The sequence below is a fragment of the Physeter macrocephalus genome, chromosome 4, assembly GCF_002837175.3.
Source record: "Physeter macrocephalus isolate SW-GA chromosome 4, ASM283717v5, whole genome shotgun sequence".
Lineage (NCBI taxonomy): Eukaryota > Metazoa > Chordata > Mammalia > Artiodactyla > Physeteridae > Physeter > Physeter macrocephalus.
Genome location: NC_041217.1, coordinates 103,640,305 through 103,664,919, shown reverse-complemented (window position 1 = coordinate 103,664,919; position 24,615 = coordinate 103,640,305). Strand labels below are relative to the sequence as shown.

The 24,615-nt window shown below is 34.2% G+C and overlaps 1 protein-coding gene across 18 annotated transcripts in view; it reads right to left on the bottom strand.

Annotated features, from left to right (window-relative positions):
• HFM1 (helicase for meiosis 1) overlaps window positions 1–24,615 on the bottom strand; it is a 147,311-nt gene that overhangs the window by 113,847 nt on the left and 8,849 nt on the right. For 11 of the 18 annotated variants that reach the window (XM_028489160.2, XM_028489158.1, XM_028489148.1 and 8 more), the window contains 9 exons: window positions 22,160–22,272; window positions 20,544–20,853; window positions 13,358–13,623; window positions 13,053–13,100; window positions 2,478–2,548; window positions 1,885–2,017; window positions 1,097–1,248; window positions 441–518; window positions 63–221 (listed from right to left, as the gene is read on the bottom strand). In XM_028489160.2, coding sequence (XP_028344961.1) covers window positions 63–221; window positions 441–518; window positions 1,097–1,248; window positions 1,885–2,017; window positions 2,478–2,548; window positions 13,053–13,100; window positions 13,358–13,623; window positions 20,544–20,853; window positions 22,160–22,272 — 1,330 coding nt within the window. Of the gene's footprint in view, window positions 1–62; window positions 222–440; window positions 519–1,096; window positions 1,249–1,884; window positions 2,018–2,303; window positions 2,432–2,477; window positions 2,549–13,052; window positions 13,117–13,357; window positions 13,624–20,543; window positions 20,854–22,159; window positions 22,273–24,615 lie in introns of those variants that run through there. The other 7 variants (XM_028489159.2, XM_055084473.1, XM_055084472.1 and 4 more) reach the window with 6 other exon arrangements.

The following is a 24,615-nucleotide window of genomic DNA, read 5'->3' as shown; positions in this document are numbered from 1 at the left end:
CACTAAGATTAAATATTTCACTAAGTCATAAAAAAATCTGATAGACTAAAATTCTAACTTACATCCTCAGCATTTGGAATTGTTGCAGATACAGCTACAAATCTCACTGGAATAATACTGCTGGTATTTTCTACAGCATGAGATAAAAACTGCACAGTTTTCATTCTGCTGACTACAACTTCAAGAGTTGGTCCACGATTTTCATCTTTTACAACATGTATCTGAGAAAAAAAATAAGACTCATTAGCTATAAAAATAAAAATCTATCTAGTAAATTAAAATGTAAAACAATACTGAAAACTCTTCCTTAAGAAAATAAGCATTTTCCACTTGAAGGGATAAAGCAAACATAGAGTTTGGTTGAAAATGTCTTGTTTCTTTATATCCATTCAAATCATCTCTTCATGTTTATCTCTGAAAGTGAATAACGTGTTCACTACCTCATCAATGAGAAACAATCGAACCAGTTGGACCAAAGAGTTGTCTCTCCATTTTCTAGTCATGCTATCCCATTTTTCCTAGAGAAAAAAATGCAAGTGGTTTAACATGATAAGGAATTATAATAAGTATTATTAAGATGTTGATAAAATTTTTAACATGACTTGTTACAAATGATGGGCAATATTTTAGTTGATGTCTTAAAAGTATCCCAAAAGATACTTAAAGATTTTTAAATTTTTAAAGAATTTTGATAATCATGTGTTTAAAAAATTGAACCCCCATTTATTTTTTAAGTTTAATCAAAAATATTCAAAAGTATAGCCTAATTACCCTTTCTAAGCTCTACTAAGGTCCTCCTGCCACAATACGTAATATTTGGATAAAGAATACAAGCAATAAGTATGATTACAAATCATCCACAATAACAAACCGCCTATTCATATCTTTTGCCTATTTACTCCATTTGGTTGTCTTTTACTTAATTGATTTGTTAGTATTCTGTATGTACCCTGAATACTAGTGCGTATTGTTTGTTTGCTTCACATTGCAAATATAGTCTTCTACTTTATATTTTCTTTTAACTTTTTTCCACAGTAAAGAGAAAGAGATATTTGCTGATAAACCAAGGAAATTATAAAATATAAGCAACACCTACTGGAGTTGTCATAATAATATGGGCTTGCTGAATCTCAAATAGGTCATCCATTACTGTATCTCCAGTGAGTTCTTTACAGTTCAATCCTATTGGTCCAAATTTTTCTTTCCAATCATCAAAACGCTGACTACACAGGGCTTTTATTGGTGCCACTGCAACAATGTAAGGTATTTATTTTAAATATCAGTGCAATTTAAAAATTATTTTCACAAATAGCTAATAAAGTTAGCACACATCTAGGTGTTGCCTAGTATTTATAAATTAAAAGTTAACAATATAAACATATTATTTAGAACTATAAAAGTAATCATCAAATAGAACTAAAAATAGAAAAAGAGGTGATTGCTCAGGAAATTGTAAATAAGAATGAAGAAAGGTAAGGCGGAAATTATCGCCCTTTGTGATCACTGATTTTTTTAACCATGTGTATAAATTACTTTGATGAAAAAAATTTTAATATATACCTAAAAAAAGAGAATAGAGGTTCCTATGGAAATTTCTCAAATTATAAAATGCTTGATTCTATTTGGTCATCTTCCCTGTCCTTTTAAAAATAAACATGTAAAGGCCAAATTCTCAATTCCAATACTATTTTTATTTATAAATCTGGGAAAATGTGTTTTGAATTTAATGTTAACAGATAAGACCAAATGTGACATGTCTTTATTTTAAAAGTATGGAAAACCAAATAATAATTCTTATGTCTTGAATTTGAACTTATTTCTTACTTTTACCTCAATGGTTTATCATTATTATAATTATCACTCTTTCAATATATAAATACTTACTGTAAACAATTTTAATGTTCGACCATGGCAATGGTACTTCCATTAACAATCTTGTTATAGCTAGCTCAAACAATACAGTTTTCCCCGAACCAGTTGGAGCACAAATCACAAAATTCCTATCTGTATAAAGAAGCTAAAAAATAAAATTTAATCAACCATAGAATATACAGAAATTTTCAATTCTCAATTTGTTAGAAAATATGCCTTAAAAAGACGATGGAATAATAGTTCAAACATCTTTACCTCTAAACTTATTAAAATTATAAGCTGGCTCTAGATCCATCACCCTCAAAAAATAAAACTATTAATAATTTATCATCTTGTTTGGTCAAAGTAATATGCTAGATAGACCTAGAAGAAAATAATTTCTCTAGATTCCAGAAAAATTGTTATAAATCTAATAAATATAAATAACCCACCTATGAAAATTACATGCATTCATTTAACAAACATTTTTTGAGCTCCAATAATGTACCAGTCACTGAGTGTAGCACCGAAGACAAAAAGATGAATGTGATCTAGTCTCTGCCCTTAGAGAGCACACAATCTAGTAAGAAAAGGCAGATAAGTAAATAATTAAACAAAATACTTACATCATCAAAGGCTTTGGACTGTATATAGTTGAAATATGGGAATTCTTTGAAAATACTTCTAAATTTTGCCGCTGAGAATAACATTAAGGAGTTAAATATTTCAGAATTTTAAAAATCGGTTACTCAATTTAAAAATTAAGTTAATATTGACTTTGACAATATTTAATGATGACGCTTAATACTTGCTATTTTATCATAAGAAAGGAATTAACAGATATAGAGGCAAGGACCGAGATGGCAACATATGAGGCTCCTGAACTTCCATCCTCCCATGGATCCACTGAACAAACAGCTACACGTGGAGCAATTCCCTATGAGAGAAATCCCCAAACTAGCTGAATGAGTCCTTTACAACAGATGAATGAGAAAATACCTACATCAAAATGGGTGGGAAAGGCTGAGAAACTCTTGCCATAAATCCCACTCCTGGCACATCACCATACGATTGGGAAGAAACCCCCAACTCCCGGATCCTCCCTGAGGAGCAGAGGGTTTGGACCACACATCTAGTGCCCCAATTTTTAAGGCTCCTGCCTGAGGGATGGGCTCTCAGAACACTCAGTTCTAGAAGCCAAAAGGGCTTGCATTTACAAGCAAAGAAAATAAGCAGCTTTTAAATGGGCACAGGAACATCCCACTACCCCGGCAGGTATACATCCAGGCTCAGTGCAGAGGGGGCAGGCAAAAATGCCCATCTTCAGTTTCTCCCTGAAAGGAATTTAATTGCATACTTTCTCAGCTGCTGCCTGAGGTTCTGGCTTGTAATCAACCTGCATCTTGGTGCTGACTGACTGAAATCCTCCCCTTTGGGACACTGATGGATCTTGGCACACCCTTAACTTCTGTGAGCCACTAAGAACAAAGGCAGAGGCTTGGACAATCACAAAGGTTTGACAGGTAACTAGGAGCCCAGGCCAGGATGATTGACAAGGTTCATCTCTTATACCAGACCAGTCTCTCAAGACTGGGGAGGTACCTGTTTTATCTAACATTCAGATACCAAGACAGAAAGTCAAGGAAAATGAAGAAACTGGGGAATATGTTTAATAAATAAATAAATAAATAAATCTCCAGAAACTGAATTTAACGAAACAGAGGCAAGTGATTTACCTGATAGTTCAAAATAACACATAAAGATGCCCATCAAGGTCAGGAGAGCAACGCATGAGCAAAGTGAGAATTCCAACAAAGTCATATAAAATATTAAAAAGTACCAAACAGAAATCATAGAGCTAATCAATATAATAACTGAACTGAAAATTTCAATACAAGGTTTCAACAGAAGACAGATCAACTGAAAGAAAGGATCAGTGAACTTGAAGCCAGGGCAGTGGAATTAATGCAATCATGGGAGCAAAACGAAAAAAAAAAGAGTGAGAAGAGTGAAATCAGCTTAAGGAACTTATGGGACACATCAAGTGTACCAATATACACATTATAAGGGTTCCAGAAGAAAAAGAGATAAAGGGGAAGAAAGCTTATTTAAAGAAATAATGGCTGAAAACTATCCTAGCCTGGGGAAAGAAACAGACATCCAGATCCAAAAATCCCAGAAATTACTAAAGAAGGTGAATCTCAAGAGACCCACACTGAAACTCACAGTAATTAAATTGCCAGAAGTTAAAGACAAAGAGAGAACCTTAAAAGCAGCAAGAGAAAAGCAACTTGCTACAAAGGAATTCCCATAAGATTGAGTGAATATTTCAGCAAAAACCTTGTAGACCAGACTGTGGAATGATATATTCTGGGTGCTGAAAGAAAAAACTGCCAACCAAGAATATTTTACCTGGCAAAGCTGTCCTTCAGAATTGAAGGAAAAATAAAGAGTTTTCTAGACAAACAAAATCTGAAGGTGTTCATCACCACTAGACCAGCTTTACAAGAAATGCTAAAGGAAGTTCTTTCAAGCTGAAATAAAAGGATGCTAATTAGTAACAGGAAAACATATGAAAGTACAAAACTCACTGATAAAGGTTGATACATAGTTGCATTCAGAATACTCTAATATTGTAATGGTGGTAGTTAATCACTTATAACTGTAGTATAAATGTTAAAAGACAAAAGTACTGTATCTATAGTAATTTATTAATGGAGACACAATATTAAAAGATATAAATTGTGACATTAAAAACATAAAATGTGAGAAAGTGAATGTAAAGTTGTAGAGCTTTTGTATGCATTCAAAGTTAGTTTTATCAGCTCAAAAGAAACTGTTAAAACTGTAAGATTTTTCTATGCGAGTCTCAAAGTAACTACAAAGCAAAACTCTACAGTTGATACGCAAAGATAAATAGAAAAGAGTAAGAACATACCACTACAGAAAATCATCAAATCACAAAGGAAAAGAGCAAGAGGAGAAGAAAGCAGCAACAGAACTACAAAACATCAGAAAACAATAAAATGACAATAATAATAAGTCCAACCTATCAATAAATACTTTAAATGTAAATGGACTAAATTTTCTAATCAAAAGTCATAAAGTGGCTGAATGGATTTTAAAAAACAGGACTAAATTATTTGCTGCCTATAAGAGACTCCTTTCAGCTTTAAAGACCCACAAACAAAGTAAAGGGATGGAAAAAAGATATTCTATACAAGTGGAAATCAGCAGAAAGTAGAGGTAGCTCTGCTTACATCAGACGAAATAGACTTGAAGCCAAAAACTGTAATAAGAGACAAAGAGGTCATTATATAATGATAAAGGGGTCAATTCATTGGGAGGATAAAGCAACTGTAAATACTTATGCACCCAACATTGGAGCACCTAAATATATAAAACAAATATTAACAGATCTGAACAGAGAAACAGACAGCAATACAATAATAGTAGGGGGCTTCAAGACCCCACTTTCAATAATGGATAGATCATCCAGAAAGAAAATCAATAAGGAAACATCAGACTTAAACTATACCTTACACCAGATAGCTCTAACAGATATACACAGAGCATTCCCTTCAGCAGCAACAGAATACACATTCTTCTTAAGTGCACATGGAACATTCTGCAGGAAATATCATATGTTAAGGCACAAAACAAGTCTTAAGTTTTAAAAGAAGACTGAAATCATATCAAGCACCTTTTCCAACCACAATAGCATGAAACTAAAAATCATTTAAAAGAAGAAAACTGGAAAATTCACAAATATATGGAGACTAAACAACATGCTCCTGAACAACTATTAGGGTCAAAGAAAAAATCAAAAGGGAAATCAAAAACATACCTTGAGACAAATGAAAATGGAAACACAACATACCAAAACTTTTGGGATGCAATAAAAAGCTGTTCTAAGAGGGAAGTTTATAGTGATAAGTACCAAAATGAAGAAAAAAGAAATATCACAAATAAACAACCTAACTTTACACCTCAAGGGACTGGAAAAGGAGGAACAAAATAAGTCCACAGTTAGTAGAAGGAAAAAATAACAAAGACTGGAGCAGAAATAAATAAGAGACCAGAAAAACAACAGAAAAGATCAATGAAACAATGAGCTGGGTCTTTTTGAAAAGATAAACAAAATTGACAAAACTTTAGCTAAGATAACTATGAAAAAAAGTAGAGATGATTCAAATAAATAAAATCAGAAATGAAAGAGAAAACACAACTGATAAGACAGAAATACTAAGGATCGTAAGACTACTATGAACAATTATATGCCAAAAAGTAGATAATCTAGAAGAAAAGGAAAATTCCTAGAAACAAGAACCTATCAAGGCTGAATCATGAAGAATAGAAAATCTGAATAGATCAATTGCTAGTAAGGAGATTGAATCAGTAATCAAAAATTTCCCAACAAAGTCCAGGACCAGATGGCTTTACTGGTGAATTTACCAAATATTTTAAAAGAATTAATACCAATCCTTCTCAAACTCTTCCAAAAACTAAAAGAGAAGGGAATGCTTCTAAACTCATTTTATGAGGCCAGCATTCCACTGATACCAAAGCCAGATAAGAACACCATAAGAAAAGGATATTACAGGACAATATCCCTAATAAACATAGATGCAAAAACTTCAACAAAATATTATGAAACTGAATTCAACAGTACATTAAAAGGATCATACCATGATCAAATGGAATTTATTCCTGGGATATAGGATGGTTCAACATCCACAAATCAATCAACGTGATATACTGCTTTAACAAAGCAAAGGATAAATATCATATCATCTCAATAGATGAGGAAAAAGCATATAACAAAATACATCATCTTTTCATGATAAAAACTCCCAAGAAACTGGGTACAGAAGGAATACACTTCAACATAATAAAGGCTGTATATAACAAGCTCACAGCTAACATTCATACCCAATTATGAAAAACTGAGTTTTTCCTCTGAGGTCAGGAACAAGACAAGGACGTCCATTCTTGCCACTTTTATTTAGCATAGTATTAGATATCCTAGACACGGCAATCAGACAAAAAAAAAAAAAAAAGAAAAGGAATCCAAATTGGAAATGAAGAAGTATAACTGCTTCTATTTGCAGGTGACAAGAAACTATATATAGAAAACCCAAGACTCCACACACACAGACCAAAAGAAACAAAAAATAAAACAAATAAACAAATTTTAAAAACTGTTACAACTAATAAACAAATTTAGTTAAGTTGCAGAATACAAAATCTATATACAAAAATCAGTTGTATTTCTATACACTAACAATGAAGTATCAGAAAGAAAAATGAAGCAAATAATCTCATTAACAACAGCATCAAAAAGAATAAATACTGAGGAATAAATTTAACCAAGGATGTAAAAGATCTGTAAACTGAAAACTATAAGACATTGATGAAAGAAATTGAAGACACAAATAAATGGAAAGATATTTCATATTCATGGATTCAAAGGATTAATATTGCTGAATGTCCACACTACCCTAAATGATCTACAAATTCAATGCAATCCCTATCCAAACTCCAATTGCATTCTTCACAGAAATAAAAAAAAAATCCTAAAAATCATATGAAACCACACACACACACAAAAAAAAAAACAGGTAAAGCAATACTAAGAAAGAAGAACAAAGCTGGAGGTAACACACTTCTTGATTTCAAACTATATTACAAAGCTATGGTAATCAAAGCAGTATGGTACTGACATTAAAAACAGACACATAGATCAATGGAACAAAATATCCAGCCCAGAAATAAACCCATGCATATATGGTCAATTAATTTTCAACAAAGGAGTCAAGAATTGAGAAAGTATAATCATTTCAGTAAATGGTGATGGGAAAACTGTATATCCACATGCAAAAGAATGAAACTGGACCCCTATCTCACACCATACACAAAAATAAACTCAAAATGGTTTAAAGACTTAAACATAAGACTTGAAATCATAAAAGTCCTAGAGGAAAACAAAGAGGAAATGCTTCTTGACACTGGTCTTAGCAATGATATTTTGGATTTGAAACCAAAAGTGAAGGCAGCAAATGCAAAAATAAACAAGTGTGACTACATCAAACTAAAAAGCTTTTGCACTGCAGAAGAAACCATCAACAAAATGAAAAGGCAACCTATGGAATGGGAGAAAATATTTGCAAACCAAACATCCAATAAGGCGTTAATATCCAAAATATACAAGGAACTTATAAAACTCAAAAAACAAATAACCCAGTTTAAAAATAGGCAAAGGACCTGAATAGACATTTTCCCAAAGAAGACATACAAATGGCTAACAGCATATGAAAAGGCTCTTATCATCAGTAATCATTAGGGAAATGCCAATCAAAACCACAGTGAGTTGGCACCTAACACCTGTTAGAATGGCTATAATCAAAAAGATAAGAGATAAATGCTGGCAAGGATATGGATGAAAGGAACCCTTGTACACTACCGGTAAGGATATAAACTGGTGCAGCCCTTATGGAAAACATTATGGAATGTCCTCAAAAAATTAAAAATAGAAGCACCACATGGTCCAGCAATCCCTGGATTATATCCAAAGGAAACAAAATCAGTATTTCAAAGAAATATCTGTATAGCCACGTTCATTTCAGCATTACTCACAGTAGGCAAAGTATGGAAACAACATAACCATTAAGAAATTAATGGATAAAGAAAATATGTATACAACAGAATATTATTCAGCCTTTAGAGAGAAGGAAATTATGCCTTTTGTGACAACATGGATGAAACTGGAGGGCATTATACAAAGTGAATTAAGCCAGACAGAGAAAGACAGATCCTGCATTATATAACTTATACGTGGAATCTTAAAAAAAAAAAAAGCCAAACATAAAAATAGTACAATGAATGGTGGTTGCCAGGGGCTGGGGGTATGGGAGAAACAGAGGCTGGTAAAAGAATACAAACTTTCAGCTATAAGATGAGTAAGATCTGAGGATCTAATGTATAAAATGGTGAGTAGAGTTGAAAATACTGTATTGTATAACTGAAATTTGCTAAGAGAGCTGAACTTAAGTGTTAAGTGTTCTCATCCAAAAAACAAAAAAAAAAAAGGTAAATATGTGAGGTGATAGATGTGTTAACTAACTCGATGGTGGGAACATTTTGTAATGTATACATTTATCAAACTATCATATTGAACACTTTAAATGTATTATAATTTTATTTGTCAATTATACCTCAATAAAGCTGGGGTGGGGGAGGAATTAAAATTATTCCAGTCCCCAGTCACCTTCCATATTCTGAAAAGAATTTGTTAAGTCCTTATGGAGAAACAAGGTTATATAAGGGTTATACTTTGACAATTAGATCTGATAGAAGAGATGCAAATACATATGTAAAAGTATATCAGAACTAAGAATGCAGTTTATCTTTTCCAGAGTTGTATTTTTTTCTTATTCATCTTGATGAGGCCATTTGATATTTATTTCTTCTTTAAAATTCCAAATTTCATTTTTTAACTGTTGATTATATTTCATTAGCTGATGTGTGTTGCTGCTGGTCACCTAACCCTGAATTCCTTTGTTTTTGGTAATTTCGCTGTGCTAAGTGGTGGATTTAATTGCAATTATCAGCATACTGGCTCAACAAGGACTTAAATCGCCCTTCCTCTAAGAAAGCTCAAAAATATTAATAGATATAAAGAATAAACTGTCCCCTCTCCAAGTTAAGAGTCTATTGCCAGTTTGGGAGATATCTGTACTTGCATGGATTCTTATTAGTCTGAGTCACATTTGTCAACTACATTTATGAAACACTGTGTAGAATACAAGATTCAGAAAGCTGCAGGAAGTTGTAAATAAAGAAGAAAATGAGTTCCTGCAACTGAGGCTGTTACAATCAATTAGGAGATATAAAACAGATAATATATCTGAGAACACAAATACATAGTTATTTAAGCAATTATATTTTTATGAAGATAGTAAAAAATTGATGGATTGTGTTAAGTGATCCTGAAAGAAGTTAAATCAGAGCACATTACTTCTCTGCTCAAATTCCTCCATTTCTCTCAAAGTATATGGCCACAAGGCCCTACATAATCTTGCCTCCCCACTCCACCTTTGTGTTTCTGACCTCATGTCCTACTACTCTTGCTTCTGACTCATTTCCTCTGGCTTTATTGGACTCTTTTATGTTTTTCAAAAACATCACCCATGTTTTTGCTGTAAAGCCTTCCCTCTGCCTAGACTGTTCTTCCCTCCATATTTCCTTGGCTCTTTCACTTCCTTCATGTGCTTACATCTCAACTTCTAAAGAAGACATACCCTAATTACTCTATTTAATTCTAATCCTCAGCCCCCATTCCAGCATTCCCAATTTAATCTCCTTTACTCTGCCCCACTTTTTTCTTTTTTCATATTACTCATCACCTTCTAAAATACTATATGACTTATTTATATACTGTTACAATTGTTCTGAGCTATCCTCTTCCCCACCCCCATCCCAAGAATGTTAACTTCTCAAGGGCAAGAATTCATTGTCTGTTTTACTAACTGACACATCCCAAATGCCTGGCACACATTAAGAACTCAATTAATAAAAGCTTGCATTTATTAAATCAAGCAGATAATTTATAAACCTTCATTTTACTTTCAATTGTGCACTGTGTCAGAATACTCATTCCAAAACAAAAATGTAATACTTAGTTTGTCAATCCATCAGTTTTTGAACGAATCTCATTTTTCCTTCAAAATATATCTCTTCCTTTAAAATATTTATTTGTAACAAGCCCACAAGTGGGTCATCATGCTGGTTTTTCTCTCATCAGGTAATTCCACATCAATTTACGCTCACAAAAATGAATCTATGATTCAGAGTAGATGTAAAATCAGTTTCTAGCTCATGAGAAAATTCAGCTACTAAGTATACCATTTATCATCATTATCAACACTTGATATCAAATTTTTCCTTTTGTCCAAAAAATTCTCAGCAGTCTCACTGCAATTACATGTTATAACGGGATGCGGGGCAGGAGGAGCAGAATGTCTGCAGAACTGAAAATGACAACAGTACTGTAGCAGGATCAATCTGACCAAACTTCTATTGTCCTGAGGATTCAAATACAGTAAAATATTGTAAAATAATCAGAAAATAAGTCCAAGTAATCCCCAAACTCTCAAATTATCATGACTAGCATTCAGTCTTCCACTTTAAATATACACTTGGAAACAATAAAGTGCAGCAAGTTCAGCAAGTTTGACAGCAAATGAACTTTTTGGACAATAAATCAATGGACCCAAGAGTAGGCAGTAGTCTAGCTAACAAAGAGACCCAAACAACAGAATCACTTCAGCTATGCTAAGATAGCAAGAAAATCTTTAAAACTCTTCAAAAATTAGTCACATTATGGCAAGTTCAGGTATGGGATAAGAATTTCCCATCATACAGATAATGAAACTACTTTTAACTGTTTACTGCTAACCTATTTCCTACATTCCCATACTATTTAGATCACCAGAGAGAAGGAAGTGCAACAAGACTGAGACACCATGATGAAGAGGAGTACTAATGGCTGGCCATTTCTGACATTATTATATCATATATAACCCTTTTATTGTCCCCTCCTCCCATTCTAATTCAGTTCAGTTATATGCACTGGAGGCAATTTTTCACAAGTGGTCAAGCAAACATTTTCTAACTATACTTCAGAATTCTCAGTCCCCAGAATACCCAGGATTAGAATCACTCATCCCTAGATTTCTCTAGCTCAACGGTCCCATATCTGGAATTCACTGTTTTGCCAACTAGATCATAACTTTTGTGGATTCTAGAGCCTTCCCCAGCTTTGAATCACTAATTCCATAATCCTAAAGCATAGCTTAGGTAATGTAACTTGACCTACTCAAAAATATTGCATGGTTTCTCTTCATGGTTTAGTAAATATATTAAAAATAAAAATAAAAACTTCTTGGTATTCATGGCATTAAATGATCGAAACCTAAAATACCTATCCATCATTATTTCCTCCTACTCCTTTTTTTTAAAAAAATACAATTCCTTTTTACTGCATTTTTTTAAAATTATTTTATTTTATTTTATTTTTTGGCTGCGTTGGGTCTTCGTTGCTGTGCGTGGGCTTTCTCTAGTTGCAGCAAGTGGGGGCTACTCTTCATTGTGGTGTGCAGGTTTCTCATAATGGTGGCTTCTCTTGTTGCAGAGCACATGCTCTAGGCATGCAGGCTTCAGCAGTTGTGGCACACAGGCTCAGTAGTTGTGGCTTATGGGCCCTAGAGTGCAGGCTCAGTAGTCGTGGCACACGGGCTTAGTTGCTCCGCGGCATGTAGGATCTTCCCAGACCAGGGCTTGAACTCGTGTCCCCTGCATTGGCAGGTGGATTCTTAACCACTGCACCACCAGGGAAGTCCCCCTACAACTCCTTTAATCATGTCTTTTTCACCCAAACTGGAATGCTTGTTCTTTCCAAACATATTCCATACTTTCTTACCCTTGCCCTTGCTCATGGCTACTCTTTTGCCAGAACAACTTCTCCTCTTTATATGGCGTTCAATGAATTTGGAGATAAGAAGATACATAAGGCTTGGTCCTTGCCTTCAAGGAGTTCATAGGTCATAGGGAAATAGTTACAGAAACAGCTGATGAATTATAATAAAATAGAATAAGTACACTGTTACAGATATATACAAAGTACCAAAGAAGCAAAGAGAATGTTACCTCCAGAACACACATATATACTCAAAATAATTACGTTGGAAATACCCAGACATGTAAATAGGTATAATCTGCAAATTAGATTCTTTCAAAAATTACTAGATTTGTAAAAATGTCCCCAGTCCATAGAATATCCCATTCTCAGTCATTTCCCCTACCCATGTTTATACCAATACGCTGTCCTTACACAAAATATAGGAAATTATCTGTATCAATTTGTAAGTAAATATGCTCACGGTTCATTCAGTAATACAAATCTCATATCTGTACTTGTCACAGACTGGTAACAAACAGTTCACAACTGGTACCAGTCCACAGACCACACTTTCAGTAGCACTAACTATCACGCATATTGGGACTCTTACATGACCCAAAAGATTCACTTTTCCCTCTTCTTTGTCAACCAAAACAAACAAACAGAAACACAATGAAACAAAATGTTTTAAAATTATGACTTCAAATATAATGCTGCTGTAGTAAAATAATTTAAAGGATACGGATTTCTGTGACAGCCTTCAAGGAATTCAAACCATTTTCTGTTACCCCTAAAAAAAAAAAATCCTACATACTTACGCATATTTTTAACCTTTTCCATAAAAGCTACTTCAGTAAAATTTGTCTAACTTTTTACTGAGAGCACAGTTAAAACAATATTAGATCACAGTTTAAAAAAACAATGCAATATAGTAAAGAAATTGTACATAGAGAGACAGCCTACTCAAATTTTTGTATCCTTACCTATGCTAAGAAATACAGACTAGACTGTACTTTTAGAAAACCAACTGAAAAAGCAAGGAATTACCTTGAACTTCATGAGGCTGGGAGGCAACTGAAAAAGATGGTCCTTTGATTATGCCTTCTCTGATTTCAGAAGCAGAAAACGTATCACTGGCTCTAAACATATTAATGTCTGAATATTGAGGTTTCTGCTTACTATTGCTATATTTCCATGATTTCCCTTTGCTCATTTCCATCTGGACAATTTTCACTGAGCCAATATGAGAGTCCAAGTTTACTCTGTCATTGGAATAAGCACTTCCATGTATATTGTCAGATATTTTAAATAATCTGCAAAAAAAACATATTTGCATTTGTAATAGTTTCTTAGAATGTGAAAAACTAGCATAAAATTGGTCCCTTTAAAAATACCTACAGATTTTGGTTTATTAGAACACAAAAGCTAATCCTTCTCCTAAAGTATAATTTGCTAAATTTACCACTGAATTATTTCTTTTCACTTTCCTAACACGCAGATAAATCCATCTGTGGTAGCCAGTCTCTGAGATAGTTCCAATGATCCTTGTTTCCTGGTGCTCACCCCCTTTATTAGTCACCTTCCTTGAATCAGGACTGGCCTATGAGACTAGCAGAGTACTGTGGAAGGACAAGCGTGTGACATCTAAGGCTAGGTCATAAAAGATTGTCACTTCCACATGGTCTCTTGGATCACTCACTCTAAGGGGAGCTAGCCAGCCACTATATCATGAGACCACTGAAGCAACCCTATAGAGAAGCCCATGTGGACAGGTACTGAGACTTCTTGTTAGTATCCAGCACCAACTTTCCAAACACTGTTCAATAACCATTTTAGTGTAAGAAATAGTTCTTTGTAAAGTTCTAGAAAACAAAGAAAGGCCATCTTATGATTGTAATTTACTATATTTGACTGATTCAAAGACAATCCATCAAAGTAATTTGTTCACAATAGCCCTAAGGGAAGACGTGACCAATAGGGTTCCTAATACAACACTAGCACCTTATAGAATAAGTAAAAGGGTGATGGCAGGTTATCAGTCTTACAGAATTCTATAAGGAATGACACCCAAATAAGTACTGTACAAATACAGAATACTTTCTAAATTATTTTGACTATTAATCTTAATGACAGGTTTTTGTATGAGAAAGACCAATCTTTCAAAAAACTAGAGAGAGAAATGTATTTTAGAACAAACTGTGGAGTTGCATCCTCCAATGCCAGCAGTTCTGTTTTTGAAGACAGAAAATTTAAAAGCAGATGGTTAGTCTTAGATAATGTAATAGAATCCCATTATGAAATGGTATTGAAGACAAGGAAAACACTTATGCCACAAGATGACTCCTTGCTACATGCTGTGGTATCAGTTAAAAGGACAGACTTTGGAATCAGACAAACCTGGATATAAATCCAAAGCTCCTCCACTTTCTAGCTGCATGACTTTAGAGTTTGAAATAGGTTTTCCAAACCATAAAAATATTATCACATACTAGTTATCTAAATTCTATGAACCTCAGATTCTTCCTAGGTCCTCTGGAACTCCCATTCCACACTCTCCATATCCTCAGCTTCTTTACTGAATTTTATATTTACTTCCTGGTCTTAACAAAAATATTTATTTGCCCTGGAAAACTCTTGCTCCTTAAAAAACTCTTAAGTGGAAAAAACTAACTCTCCCACATCCAATGTATTGATGGTTGAGAGTCTTCTTCTCCACCCCAAATCTACATCATTACTTTTCCACTCTCTCACAGAAGTATCTGTGCTGTCTAGCTATATTACCTTGTAACCCTCCTCACGGCATATATATCAACTTCTGGTCACTTTAGAATCTTTTCCTCTCAATCCCAAACTCTGCCATCATCTGGGTTACTTCAACATTCATGTAGACAACCCATTCGAAATCCTATCCTCTCAGTTTCTTAGGCTTTTATCTTCAGTGGCTTTCTCCCTCACATGATCTCAGTCACCTGCTCTCTCACCTTAGACATTATCATTAACCAGAACTGCTCCTCCTTTCAAATCAACGATTCCGACATATCATTCTCTGAACACAACCTCCTATCCTTTTAGCTTGTTTGCTCAAGGTACCAATGAGGTCAAAGAACAAAATTACTAAAATTAATCTCCTTATTTTTTCCCAAACCATCTTCCCCTTCATTTTTCTCACGTACCTTTAATGAACTTAATACCATGACCTATCTTTTCGACCACTCTCTTACCAATATTCTAAACTCCTCTTCCCCTTTAGCCTTTTATCATACTATCTTGCAAATCTGCAATTCTAGATGAATCTAACTATCTATTGTTTTTTATAATTGCAGCCGGGTGGTGGAACACTACTGGAAAAAGTACAACTGTTAGGTAGATGAGTTATATTAAAATTCAAAGTCATCATTAGCAAGACTGAAGAAACAAAATCAATATACAAAAATCAACTGTATTTCTATACACTTTCAATGGACAATCTGAAATTCCATTTAAAATAACATCAAAAAGAATAAAGTACTTATAAGTAAATTTAACAAAATAAGTATAAGACTTGTCCACAGAAAACCACAAAACATCTTTGAAAGAAATTAAAGAAAACCTAAATAAATGGAAAGATATCCCAGTTCATAGATTGGAAGATTTAATGATATTAAGATAGCAATAGTCATCAGGTTACCTACAGATTCAATACAATCCTTATCAAAATCCCAGCTGGCTTCTCTGCAGAAATTGACCAGCTTATCCTAAAATTCATACGAAAATGCAAATAAATAAGAATAGCAAAAAAATCTTGAATAAAAGGAACAAAGTTGGAGGACTCACACTTCCTGATGTAAAACTTTACTATCAATACAAAGCAACAGTAATCAAGAAAATGTAGGTATGCCATTGTGAAAAATATCCTTATGCCAGGCATAAGGACAGACATACAGATCAAAAGAATAGAATTGAGAGCATGGAAAAAAACCTTTATGTGGTATAATAGAAAATATATGTTTGGTTTTTGTTCCCAGTTCCTGGCACAGAGTTCCTGAAACCTTTGGAATTCCCTGCTTGATAGAAGCATCTTTTGTTATTCATAATAAGCCCCTTTCAATCATACCTGAGTTTATGCTAATGAGGTGACTCTTGTCACCTAGACGGTTTCAGGATGGGGACCGATCACCACAAAGAACTAAACTTGATTAGAGGGTTGAGATTTTCAGCTCCACTCCCAACATCCAAGGAGGGAAGAAAGGCTGGAGATTGAGTTCAATCACCAATAGCCAATGATTTAATCAATCACGCTTACGTAATGAAACCTCCGTGAATGAAAAATTCCTAAATGACAGGGGGTTCGGAGACCTTCTAGATTGGTAACACATCAAGGTGCTGAGAGAGTGACACACTCAGAGAGGGTATGGAAGCTCTGCACACTCTTCCTCTCCATACCTTGCCTTATGCATCTCCTCCATTTGGCTGTTCCTAAGTTGTATCCTTTATAATGAACTGGTGTAAAGCACTTTTCTAATTCTGTGAGTAATTCTAGCAAATTATTACACCTAATGTGGGGTAGTGGGAACTCCCAAATTTGTAGTCTGCAAGGCAGAAATGTCAGTAGCCTGGCACCCTATTTGTGGCTGGCATTTCAAGTAGGGCAAGGGACTGAACCCTTAACCCATGTGGTCTGATGCTAACTCCAGGAGCTAGTATGAAAATTGAATTGTTGGACACCCGTTGGTGTTGATGAATCAGATAATTGGATGGTGTAAGAAAACCCCCAGACCTTCCATTTATGGTTGACTGATTGTCAGTGAGGGTGCCATGACATTCCATGGGGAAAGAATAGTTTTTGTTTTTGTTTTTTAACAAATGGTGCTGAAACAACTGGATATATATGTGCAAAAGAATGAAGTTGGACTCCTACCTTGCACCATATTGAAAAGTTAACTCACAACGGATCATAGATCTAAATTTAAGAGCTAAATTTATAAAACTCTTAGAAGAAAATGTGGGAGTAAGTCTTTGCAAACTTGGATTAGGCAATGGTTTCTTAGGACACCAAAAGTCCAATCAACATAGGACACCAAAAGTCCAGTCAAAAATTAGAAAAATTGGACTTAACTTCATTAAAATTTAAAACTTTTGGGCTGCTAAGGATACGAACAAAAAAGTGAAAAACAACACACAGAATGTGAGAAAATATTTGTAAATCATATAACTGATGAGGGATTTTTATCCAGAATAAAGAACACTTACAACTCAACAATAAAAAGACAATGCAATTAAAAAAACAGGCAAAGGATTTGAATAGACATTACTCCAAAGAAGATATAAAAATAACCAATAATCACATGAAAAGTTGCCCAACATCTTTAGTCAGCAGGAATATGCAAATCAAAACCACAGTGGTACACGTCACACCCACTAGTATGGCTATAATAAAAAAGACAGACAACAAGTGCTGGCAAGGACGTGGAGAAATCGGAATCCTCATATATTGCTAGTGGGATTGTTCAGTGGTATAGTTACTTTGTAAAACAATTTGGCAGTTTCTCAAAAAAGATAAATATAGAGTTACCATATGACCCAGGAATTCCACTTCTAAGTATAAATCCAAAAGAATTAAAATACATTTGACCCTTGAACAACATAGGTTTAAACTGCACCAGTCCACTTATACTCGGATTTTTTTTCTTCCATAAATACTACTACGGTACTACAAGATCTGAGGTTGGCTGAATCCACTGATGCAGAACTGCGGATAGAGAGGGCCAACTATAAAGTTATACTTCATTTTTTGACTTCCCAGGAGGTCAACACCCCTAACCTCTGTGTTGTTCAAAGGTCAAACGCATATATTCACACAAAAACGTACACATGAGTGTTCATAGCAACATTATTCATAATAGCCAAAAAGTGGAAACAACTCAAATGTCCATCAATTGATGGATCATTAAACAAAATGTGATATACCCATTCAATGAAATATTTGGCCATAAAAAAAGAATAAAATACTGATACATGACATAACATGGATGAAACTTGAAAATGTTATGCTAAGTGAAAGAAGCCAGACACAAAAGGTCAGATATTGTATGACTCCACTTACATGAAATGTCTAGAATAGGTAAACCCACAGAAACAGAAAACGATTAGTGGTTGTCAGGGGCTAGATGGGGGAAGGAGGAATGGGGAGGGACTGTTAATGAATATAGAGTTTCTTTTGGGGCAGCAAAAACATTTTAAAATTGGAGAGTGGTGATGGTTGCACAACTCCGTGACTACACTAAAAACCATGAACTGTACACTTCAACATAATGAATTTTATGATATGTGAATTACATGTTAATAAAATTTATTTTAAAATTCATAGACATCAACCTCAACTGGGCCCTTTACAGTGTCCAAAAATCCTACCATTATTCTAATTAGTTGCTTTCCCATTCTCCACAATTTCTTCCACTCTTCTCATACTTGCTCAATACCCCCACTTTTCCCCTCAAACTCCACAGATGACTTTGTCTCTTATGTCACAGAGAAAACAAAAACTGTCAACTAGATCTCTTCTGAATCCTTAACCCATACATCCAATTGTCTATTTGGACAATTTGTAAGTACCCAAAATCAACATGTCCAAATCTGTACTCACCACCTTCCCCTATTCTTCCTTTACAGTTTTCTGTATCATGAAAGAACACTATCATCCTTCATCATTCTGGCTCAAGCCAGAAACCTAGGAGTCAGGTCTCGTACCCAAACGTCACTTAAGTCCTGTGGAAATTCTATCTTCTAAATAACTTTGAACTTTCTCATTCCTGTTATCTCAGTCCTAGGTCAGGCTACCATCCTCTCTCACCTACACTAATAAAACAGCCTAAGGTGACCCTTCACAATGTATTCTAGCTCTCTTCCAATTTATCATACTGGGGCCAAAATGGACATTAAATAAAAAAGAAAATCTAATTTTATTCCTCTGCTTAAAACCCAGGACCTTAGAACAACGGTTTAAGGTTTAAGTTTAAGGTTTAAGATTAAGGTTCTCAAACTTTAGTGTGCATAACAATCATCTAGAAAATTTGTTAAAAATTTGGATTCCTGAGTCCCATCCCAACCTTTATCCAGACTGTGATTCAATAGGTCTAAGGTAGAAACCAGGAATCCAGATTTTTAACAAGCACTCCAGGTGATTCTGATGCAGAGAGTTCATGGGCCACAGTTTAATAAGCACTGCCTTAAAAGCACAAAGTGTTTCATGGCCTACAAGACTCTGAATGACTTGGTCCCTCCATACCTTATATATTAACATTCTCTCTTACTTTAAACTAAAGAAAACATTCTAAGAATAAGCCAAGCTCTGCATTACCTTAGTACTTTTGCACATACTATTCCTTCTGCCTGGCACACTCTCCTTCTTTATTTGCATTCAGCTTGAATCTATTCCTCCTTAATATTAAGCTTAAATACCATTTCCTCAGGAAAGTCTTCCCTGATTGTGCAGAGCAGATTAGGACCTCATATTAACAGCAGTTCTCAAACGATGGTCAAGATTCAGAGAGTTCATATGATCAAAACAATTTCCATAACACTTTTTTCCATAATTTTAATTTATAATAAGGTTAAATATCAATAGATATAACCCAAATAAGCAAAAGCTCTATGGGAATCCTCAGTAATTTTTAAGGGTAAAGGGGTCCTGAAAACAAAAAGTATGAGAACCTCTGCTCTAACCATATATCTCATCAAAATAATTGTGGTGCAAAAAGTATTCAATCAATTATTTTTATTCGCTATCTGCCTTTCCCTCAATAAACTGTAAGTTCTCTGAAGGCAAGAACCTATGGCTAGAATCCCACAGTTAACAGAGTGTCTAGTACATAGTAGACTCTGTTTTTCTCTGTTTGCTTATTAATATTTATTTATTTATTTTGGTTTCACCGGGTCTCAGTTGGGGCATGCGGGATCTTTAGTTGCAGTGTGAGGGATCTTTTAGTTGTGGCGTGTGGACTTCTTAGTTGCAGCATGTGAACTCTTAGTTGTGGCATGCGTGCGGGATCTAGTTCCCCAACCAGGGATCGAACCCCAGCCCCCTCCATTGGGAGCACGGAATCTTACCCACTGGACCACCAGGGAAGTCCCTGGTAGACTCTATTTGTTCTTGATATTTTTCTCATTCAGATTCTACCATACTTCATATGTCTGGACATACACATAAATTTTCAACTTTATCACTGAATATTATTTATTTCATCTAATTAATTACCTCTTGCAGAAGGCTGACATGCTCTCTCCTTTATCTTGTGCAAAATTAACTAACTTTGTATCATCTGGAACATTCTTCTCAAGTGCTATCTCAGTACCAGTATGATTTTTCCATTTCTGAGAAGAACCATATGTTAGCTTGCCAGCAACATGTAAGTCATTGTTACCTGCCCCTCCAAAATTTAGATCATCTTCTTCATATTCATTAGAAGGGAGAGCAAATTGGAATTTTTGTGTGTGTGAAATATAATTTGTGTCTTCATTAGTGATCTTCAAATTTGATGGTAACATTTTTGACCTCTTTCTCTGACCTACAAAAATGGAATATTTTAATTACTACATGTTCTCCTTGAAAACAAATTTTCAAAATGATGATAGAAAAATTTAATAAAATTTTTCAAAACAGCTTACTAGGTAAATATGAAAATAACAAAAAAATCTGCAATACTATATGTGATTTTGAAATACAGGTAGTTGTTACTCTTATGGTATATCATAACACTACAGGATACTCAGAAATTAGTTAAGAATTAATGAAATTAAATTTGAAATTTATATTAAACCTACATTATAAAATAGGTTTAATTTCTAACACACAGAAATAACCATAATTATAATGTTTAAGTATTTATCTACTACAAATGATATAATTATATAAGTAATTATGAAGATTTTAAAATTTATATAAATAATTTATACACAAAAATACAGTGACCAATCATATAAAATGTTACTGAATAGATCCAGTATTAAAATACATGACACAATGCTTTTAAATTTGTAATCTTGCTTCAAAAATCAAGACAAAAGAATGCTTTCATCAAGGTGAAAGAATTTTAAAAGTGTCTTTACAGAGACTTTATAAGCATCTTTGAAAGGTTTGGAAGGAGTCTGGAGGCCTCATTAGGGCTTAAATTTGCTTTATCATTTATGTGTACATACTATACTACCACAAATACGTATTAAATATGTGTGTGTGTTCTATTATAACATATAAGAGAATTATATTCTAAATATGTAATAATTCTACATATTATTTGGTACATACAAGAGTATATAATATGTATTTTCATATATAAAATATATAAAAATTATGAAGCTTAATAATAAAATGTACATGCATGAACCTACCACTCAATTTAAAAATCAGTTTTACCAACAATATCACATTAGACCACATATACTGTTTGAGTGTGCTTGTTTTCTAGCTTTGTAAAGATGGTAACAAACTATATATAATCTGCATCTTATTTTTTTCACTCAATGTATTTCATGAATGTGGTTTCCTAAATGAGAGGATCCTACCTTTAGTAAAGGGTAAGGCAAAAGCTAAATAGCACTGACAGTTTTAATGGTAAGAGGAAACAAATTCACAGAACAATATAACAGGGGTGTGAGATAGTAGATTTTATGCATATAATATACATACGTGGTATATGTAAGTATGGAGAGGGAAAATGTTTCAGATTTTAAGATTTGCTGAGCACTATTTTGAATGGGTCTCTAACTTTCATTGTATTCCATTAAAATAAAACAATTAATATTTCAATATTAGATTTTTTTACATTGACACAAACTGAATGGGTTTGGCTTCCCAAAAAATATGTGACAATTTACCTAACAGTTTAGGACTTTCTATTTCTTCCTCTAATGCTTGAGTATCTGGAATTTCCGAAATCAATGGAGCACGTGGCAGAAACCAATCCAAAGATTTTTCATTGTCTGGATGGCTATATAAAATATAAAAGTATGAATATATGTTAATAAAGATATAACATCAGAAACTATGTATTTATTGAGAGGCAGACAGCAGAAGCAAGAAGAACTACAATCTTGCAGCCTTGAAGAACTACAGACAGCCTTAAAGCAAGAAGAACTACAATCTTGTGGAACAAAAACCACATTCACAGAAAGACAGACAAGATGAAAAGGCAGAGGGATATGTACCAGATGAAGTAACAAGATAAAACCCCAGAAAAACAACTAAATGAAGTGGAGATAGGCAACCTTCCAGAAAAAGAATTCAGAAAAATGATAGTGAAGATGATCCAGGACCTCGGAAAAAGAATGGAGGCAAACATTGAGAAGATGCAAGAAATGTTTAACAAAGAACTAGAAGAATTAAAGAACAAACAAACAGAGATGAACGATACGATAACTGAAATGAAAAATACACTAGAAGGAATCAATAGCAGAATAACTGAGGCAGAAGAACAGATAAGTGACCTGGAAGACAGAAAGGTGGAATTCACTGCTGCGGAACAGAATAAAGAAAAATGAATGAAAAGAAATGAAGACAGCCTAAGAGACCTCTGAGACAACATTAAACGCAACAACATTCGCATTATAGGGGTCCCAGAAAGAGAAGAGACAGAGAACGGACCTGAGAAAATATCTGAAGTGATTATAGTCGAAACTTCCCTAACATGGGAAAGGAAATAGACACCCAAGTCCATGAAATGCAGTGAGTCCCATACAGGAGAAACCCAAGGAGAAACATGCCAAGACACATAGTAATCAAATTGGCAAAAATTAAAGACAAAGAAAAATTACTGAAAGTAGCAAGGGAAAAATGACAAATAACATGCAAGGGAACTCCCATAAGGTTAACATCTGATTTCCCAGCAGAAACTTAACAAGTCAGAAGGGAGTGGCATGACATATTTAAAGTGATGAAATGGAAGAACCTAAAACCAAGATTACTCTACCTGGCAAGGATCTCATTCAGATTCGATGGAGAAATCAAAAGCTTTACAGACAAGCAAAAGCTAAGAGAATTCAGCACCACCAAACCAGCTCTACAACAGATCTAAAGCAACTTCTCTAAGTGGGAAACACAAGAGAAGAAAAGGACCTACAAAAACAAACCCATAACAATTAAGAAAATGGTAATAGGAACATACATATCAATAATTACCTTAAACGTGAATGGATTAAATGCTCCAACCAAAAAACATAGGCTCGCTGAATAGATACAAAAACAAGACCCATACATATGCTGTCTACAAGAGATCCAATTCAAACTTAGGGACACATACAGACTGAAAGTGAGGGGATGGAAAAAGATATTCCATGCAAATGGACATCAAAAGTAAGCTGGAGTAGCAATACTCATATCAGATAAAACAGACTTTAAAATAAAGAATGTTACAAGAGACAAGGAAGGACACCTTGATACCAAAACCAGACAAAGATACTACAAAAAAAGAAAATTACAGACCAATATCACTGATGAATATAGTTGCAAAAATCCTCAACAAAATACTAGCAAAGAGAATCCAACAACACGTTAAAAGGATCACACACCATGATCAAGTGGGATTTATCCCAGGGATGCAAGGATTCCTCAATATACGCAAATCAATCAATGTGATACGCACATTAACAAAGTGAAGAAGAAAAACAATATGATCATCTCGATAGATGCAGAAAAAGCTTTTCACAAAATTCAACACTCATTTATGATAAAAACTCTACAGAAAATGGGCACAGAGGGAACCTACCTCAACATAATAAAGACCATATACGACAAACCCACAGCAAACATCATTCTCAATGGAGAAAAACTGAAAGCATTTCCTCTAAGATCAGGAACAAGACAAGGATGTCCACTCTCACCGCTATTATTCAACATAGTTTTGAAAGTCCTAGCCATGGCAATAAGAGAAGAAAAAGAAATAAAAGGAATCCAAACTGGAAAAGAAGATGTAAAGCTGTCACTGTTTCCAGATCACCTAATACTATACATAGAAAATACTAAAGATGCTACCAGAAATATACTAGAGCTAATCAACGAATTTGGTAAAGTTGCAGGATACAAAATTAATGCACAGAAATCTCTTGCATTCCTATACACTAATGATGAAAAATCTGAAAGAAAAATTAAGGAAGCACTCCCAATTACCATTGCAACAAAAAGAATAAACTACCTAGGAATAAACATACCTAGGGAGTCAAAAGACCTGTATGTAGAAAATTATAAGACACTGATGAAAGAAATTAAAGATGATATAAACAGATGGAGAGATATACCATGTTCTTGGATTGGAAGAATCAATATTGTGAAAATGACT